The sequence below is a fragment of the Hipposideros armiger genome, unplaced genomic scaffold, assembly GCF_001890085.2.
Source record: "Hipposideros armiger isolate ML-2016 unplaced genomic scaffold, ASM189008v1 scaffold_298, whole genome shotgun sequence".
Classification (NCBI taxonomy): domain Eukaryota; kingdom Metazoa; phylum Chordata; class Mammalia; order Chiroptera; family Hipposideridae; genus Hipposideros; species Hipposideros armiger.
Genome location: NW_017731648.1, coordinates 1,174,721 through 1,180,860, shown reverse-complemented (window position 1 = coordinate 1,180,860; position 6,140 = coordinate 1,174,721). Strand labels below are relative to the sequence as shown.

The following is a 6,140-nucleotide window of genomic DNA, read 5'->3' as shown; positions in this document are numbered from 1 at the left end:
ACTGGCCCTCATGTGGGATCCGAACCCGGGCCCTGCTGCTCAGAGCTGGCGTCCCAAGCCAGCTCTTAACCAACATGCCACTCGGCCAGCCTCTGTTTTATTTTTTGAGGTATAATAAACATATACATTTTGTGCACAAGTGTACAAAAGTGTACAGTTCCATGGCTTTTTGAAAACAGTCACCAGCACCAGGACAGGAAGTAGAGCGTCCTGGGCCGGTCCCCAGTCCCCGGCCATTCTCCCCTCACTCCCTCCAAAGGTGACTGATGATGATGATTGCTCTCCTAGCTTCTCACTTCCACGGTTTTACCTCTGGACTGTTCAACCAGGAGCTAATGGGTCGCTTTCAGAGGTGTTAGGAAATCCCAGGAATTTTATGCAAAGTTGTATATTTCTGAGCAGAAGTCCACAGTACGTGTCAATTTTTTAGAGGGGTTTGTGAGCCAAGAAGGGGCCTTTTGGAAATTTTTAAAAATTGTTTTTCACAAGTAATTGCCTGGGGCCATTTTGTCATTTTTGTTCATTTTATTCAGCTAATGCTTAAGAACCCATTTCCCATCACCATCAAATCTTGCTTTGATTTTTTTAAGATTTTTTTTTTTTATTGGGGAATTGGGGAAGGGGAACAGCCAAGTTGTTGTCCTTCAATCTTAGTTGTGGAGGGCACAGCTAGCTCAGCTCCAAGTCCAGTTGCCATCTGGCCGCCCAGCCGCAGCTCGCAGCTGATCAGCTCAAGGTGCCATGTTCAATCTTAATTGCGGGTGGGCGTAGCCCACCATCCCATGTGGGAGTCAATCCAGCAACCTTGTTAGGAGCACATGCTCTCACCAGCTGAGCCATCCTGCCACCTGTTGTCAGCTCAGCTTGGGCACAGCTCACTGGCCCATGCAGGAATCGAACCGGCGACCTGTTGCTCAGAGCTCGCGCTTTTAACCAACTGAGCTACTCGGCCGGCCCCTGCTTTGATTTTTTTTAATACATGTATTTTTAATTGTGGTAAAGTATACATAACATCAATCTAAACCAATTTTAAGTGTCCAGTTTGGTGGCATTAGGTACATTCCGTTGTTGCCACCATCCCCAACACCCATCTCCAGAACTTTCTCATCTTCCCAAACTGAAACTCTGTCCCCATTAAACACTCGCTCCCCATCCCCCTCCCCAGCACCTGCACCCACCATTCTACATTCTGTATCTAGGATTTGCCTACTCTAAGGACCTCAAATAAGTGAATCATACAGTATTTTCCTTTTGTGTCTGGCTTATTTCAGTCAGCATAACGTCTTCAAGGCTTATCCATATTGTAGCATGTGTCAGAATGTCGTTCCTTTTTAAAACTGAGTGATATTCCATTGTGTGTATATACCACATTTTGTTTAGCCAGTCATCTAACAATGGACAACGAGGTTGCTTCTACCTTTTGGCTACTGTCAATAATGCTGGGTGTACGAATCTCTCTTCAAGTTCCAGCTTTCCATTTTGGGGGTATATATGTATAAGTGAAATTGCTGGGTCTTATGGTAATTCTCTTTAATTTTTGAGGAACCGCTATATTGTTTCCCATAGTGGCTGCATCATTTTATAGTCTCACCAACAGTGCACAAGGGTTCCAGTTACTCTAAGTCCTTGCCAACACTTGTTACTATTTTTTGTTTTGTTTTATTTTTTTATAGTAGCTATCCTACTAGCTGTGAGGTGGTTCTAGCTTTGCTTTTTGGAAGGGAGGTGAGTGACCTTTTTTGATTTGGAGCAATTATATGTCAGTGTATGGTTGTGCAATCTTGAACGGTTTGTCTCTTGAACATCCTGCCCCAGCTGATAAGAGAACTATCATTAGCCATTTGGCTTAGAAAGGTTAAGGACTTGCCAAGGTCACAGGTAAACTGCAGAGCCATAAACTGAACACAAAGTCTTATCTCCTCTTTATTTCACTCAGCATTGTTAGGTAATCTTACTGCCTTTAGTCACAGAAGGTGAGCCCCTGCCACCAAAGGTCACACAGCTGATGTCAGCATCCATTGCTCAGTCATCAGGTGGGTGAGCAACACTCTCTTTGAGCGCTGACTCTGGGTACCTGGCTCTATGCCCTGACACTGAAATTTCTGTAGGAAAGCACTCAGGTGTCATGACTTCCACATCTGCTAGCCGGTCCATGAGACAAAGGCTGGGGAGCTTTTTAAAAAGATTTTATTGGGGANTTGAACCTTCCACAATAACCCGATTACTTGCATAAGTACTATGATTATTTCCATTTTTCAGGTGGGGAAGATGAGGCTTATAGTGGTTAGATCCCTAGTTCAAGGTCTCACAGCCAGTAAAGGGCAGAGACCCTGGGGTCAGTCTGACTTCAGACCTTGGGCAGGAGCCTCACTGTCCCCTTCTCCTCACCCCCACCTTGCACTTGCCCCAGCCTCCCTGAGGCACACCTGGGGCCAGGTTCAAGGGTGACACGGTTGGTGTCAACCACAACAATTTCCCAAATGGTCTAAGAGAGGAAAGGTTGCGGAGACTTATGCCATTCATCTGCACCTGGCTCCGAGGTTCTTCCAAGGCTCCGAGGTTTTCTGGCTTCACTCCCCAGGGTATCAGGACACTTGGACCTCAGTCGTGGTCCTCGGGATCACCTGGGGATCAGTTTGGGGCCTTGGTTTCCTCAACTGGAAGATGGGGGTGGTGGAGCCGGGTGATGCCTGATCTGTGGTCCCAGGGACTCCTGAGGGAGGAACCCCAATCCTCTATGATTGTCCACCTGGACCCTGCTATTGCCTCTGCCCTGGCCCTCCTGCTCCCACCCTCACTGGCCCCTCCAGTCTGTTCTGTCCACAGCAGCCAGAGGTCATTGTGAACACCTGAGTCAGGGCATATCTCTCCTCTGTTCACAGCCCTCCATGGGTCCCATCCCACTTGCAGAAAAAGCCGGTCATCCTGCACAACTGCCCTCACCTCCCCCCACTCTTTTTCCTCTCCCCCTCCCTCACTAAGCTCCAACCATACCAGTTTTACCACTGCTCCTGCCTCAGGGCCTTTGCACTGGCTGTTTCCTCTGCCTGGATTGCCCTCCGTATCCCCTTGGCTGGCCTCTCAGCCTCATTCAGCTCAGATGTCCCCCTCCTTGACCACCCACTATCCACTTTCATTCCCTTCCATCCCTTATCCCTGATGAAAATCCTCTACTGCATTCAATTATTTACTTCTTTGGAGGCATCTCCCTGACAACGTTGCCTCCTTGAGGCCAAGGGATCACGGCCTCGTGTTCACTCATCACAGCCACAGGGCCAGCCAACAAAGCTGGAGCCTCATAAGCAAGGATGCCAAACAAGGAATTCTGCTTCTCGTTTCAGTTTGCCCCGATGTCAGATGACGAAAGTCCTGCTTCATCCTCCGCAGAAGAGTAGCGGTGAGAGGGGACCAGAGGCTCCTCCCGTCGGGGGCCGGCTGGCCCCAGACTAAGCCGCTCCCCCTCCCTTGTCCCTTGTGCCTCATCTCCTCCCTGGCCAGCCCCCTCTCATACCCACCAAGGTCCAAGTCTCAAAGGCAAGTGGGTTTTTCTTGTGCTTCCCAGGAGGAGCCCCCAACAGTGACTGCAGCTTAAAGCGGGGTTTTCCTGGTACCCCAGTTCAAAGCAGCCACAGTGCAGACCGAAGCTACATTCTCGTATAAATTGGCACCAGTGGCTGACACTGGGATTTGGGTTTATGAAGAACCCTGAGAACAATCAGCTGGCAATGATGGATGGAGGAGGGTGAAAGGAAAAAAATACTGTGTTTTTCAATCGTTGTCGGGGTTGGGGAGACATATTAACTTGTTGCCAAATTTGAAAGTCACTGGAATTGCATATTTTCATTTTAATCCTGAATGTTATTGTGCACGGGTGGCATCTGAAGTGGCTTAACACTCCCCATGCCCCCCGCATTTAATTGTCTGGTGTATAATAGCATTTTGTCCACTCCCCCCCAGACAGCTTTCTTGGGGGGATTTTCTTCTGGTCTCTTCACAAAATGGATTCTGTCCTTGTCACCTGGGGAAGGAAATTCAGTCCTTTCTTCTGCTTTCTCGCTGCCACTGCCAGTGTCGCCCCCATTCAGTTGGCGGGGGGCTCAGGACCCAGCAGCTGAGATAAGTGGAAGTTCATATCGAGAAGTTACCCCGCAATCTGACCCCTCCCCACATGGAGGCCCCGGCAAATATTTTCTTAGAAAATCCCTCAGACCTGAAGACGCAGGAAATGAACCTAATTCCCAGTGTGGCTGCTGAGTACCTGGGCTTAGAACCTTGGTTACAGGCCGGCCTCCTCCTCCCTAGACTCCGGATTTTCTCTCCTCAGAGGAAAGAAAACAGGGCATGTGCTTGTTGGCAGAGCATAGGGCAGGCTCCAGAAACCCCATGTGTGCACGATTAAAAGTTGGCTGCCCCCGGAGGGCTCCCAGCACAAACTTAAAGAGACAGGGCTTTGCCGAAAACCAAACAAGGGCCAGCTGGGTTTTTTAACAACCTACAGGCTTTCCGGAGCTGCCTGGAACGCAGCCTGCTGGAAATGGGGCTCGCCAGCCAGACACATGCAGTTTCCTTTATGGCCTGTTTTGTCCCCAGAATCTCAATATGGTTTTCTTTCCTGTTCCTACCTTTTGTGAACCAAAGAAAGAAAAGGGACATGTTCCGAGCCTTGAAAAGTGCCTTGTGACGGGAATAAGACCCTTAGCTAATAGGTGTCCTGTCCAGTTCTCAGCTCAGCCACCAGGGTTGGAGCCAGACAACAGGAGGACAGATCAGGCCTTGAGTGCTCATCCATTCAGTCAATAAAGTGAAATGCTGGCTTCTCTCCTAGAGAAGTGAGTTTCTTGGCTTGATGGAGTCTGGCTTGCTTTGATTTTGATTGAAGGGATCAAAATCTTCTAGATTTTGTACCTAAGACAAAAGAGTTTGGATGGTCAAAGGAGGGAGGCACCCCAGATTGTGTGTGAAGTGTGTGTGTGTGTGTGTGTGTGTGTGGGTGGGTGGGTGTGGGTGTGTGTGTGGAAGACAAAACAAATCCCAAGCTGCTTGAGGCTGACCGCTGGTATCTGTTGGAAGACTATACGCAGCTTTGAGAAGCAGTACAGAGTTGTGTGCCTGTGTCCTGGCCTGGAGCCAATGGGTGTGTTTATTTTAAGCTTCTAGAAGCAGCTTATTGACCCCCCACACACATACACCCAGATAAATCCATATTTGTCCCTTTATTCCTATTACCCCCGGTACCCATCGTAGGCTACAGGGGGTCCTGCCTCTGTCCCCACTCTCTTCTCACATGTATTCATGACCTTTAACTTCACTATGCAACCACGGTACGTCCATAAAGACAGTATTACACTTAAATGAAGTATTCCTTTTTGTAATCGTTTTTTAGAAAGTAAAGGAATTTAATAAAGCTACCTTATGATAATGTTGACATGTCTGTCTGATCTTTGTCTCATTGTAATCCTCTTTAAGATTTAAAATAGGTCTTTTTTAGAATTCACTTATTTTGAACAATGTTCAAAGCTACAGAAAAGTGTCAAGAATATTACAATCAACTCCCTTACCAGCACTGTCCCATACTGTAGCCACTAGCCACATGTGACTATTTCCATTTAAATGTAAATTATAATTAACTTGGCAGGTGGCTATTGTATTGGGCTTCAGAGATAGAGAATATTGCCATCCTGTTAGAAAGTTCTAACAAACGACCGCAGTGAACACCTCAGACAAAGTCTTTACTGATTGTTTTTTCCCTCCTGATAGAATAATTCATAGCGATTGTAAAAAGCAAATTTCAAACAATACAGAAATGTTTGGCATAGTGGAGGGTGCCATGGTCCCACTAGGTAGAAATGCCCATCATAGTCAACATTTTTTTAGTATCCCCTGCCCAACCTTTTTCTAATAGGGTGGATCTTAAAATACTTTGTTTTGCTGTTTTATTTTTTAAAAAAGATTTTTATTGGGGAATTGGGGGATGGGAACAGTGCTGGGGAATTGGGGGAAGAGGAACAGACAAGTTGCTGTCATTTTGTTCCTCAGTCCAGCTGTGGAGGATGTTGCTTCACTGGCCCAAGTTGGCACCATCATTGCGCTCTTCCCAGACGAGGCAGATCAGTCGCCGGCTTCTGGACGGCCGCTCACTG

The 6,140-nt window shown here is 47.6% G+C and overlaps 1 protein-coding gene across 4 annotated transcripts in view; it reads left to right on the top strand.

Annotated features, from left to right (window-relative positions):
* KANK2 (KN motif and ankyrin repeat domains 2) overlaps window positions 1–5,425 on the top strand; it is a 31,185-nt gene extending 25,760 nt beyond the window's left edge. For 3 of the 4 annotated variants that reach the window (XM_019659388.1, XM_019659389.1, XM_019659387.1), the window contains exon 13: window positions 3,342–5,425. In XM_019659388.1, coding sequence (XP_019514933.1) covers window positions 3,342–3,395 — 54 coding nt within the window. In that variant the 3' untranslated portion in view covers window positions 3,396–5,425. The remainder of the gene's footprint in view (window positions 1–3,341) is intronic. The other variant, XM_019659390.1, reaches the window with a different exon arrangement.
* Window positions 5,426–6,140: the final 715 nt, after the last annotated feature.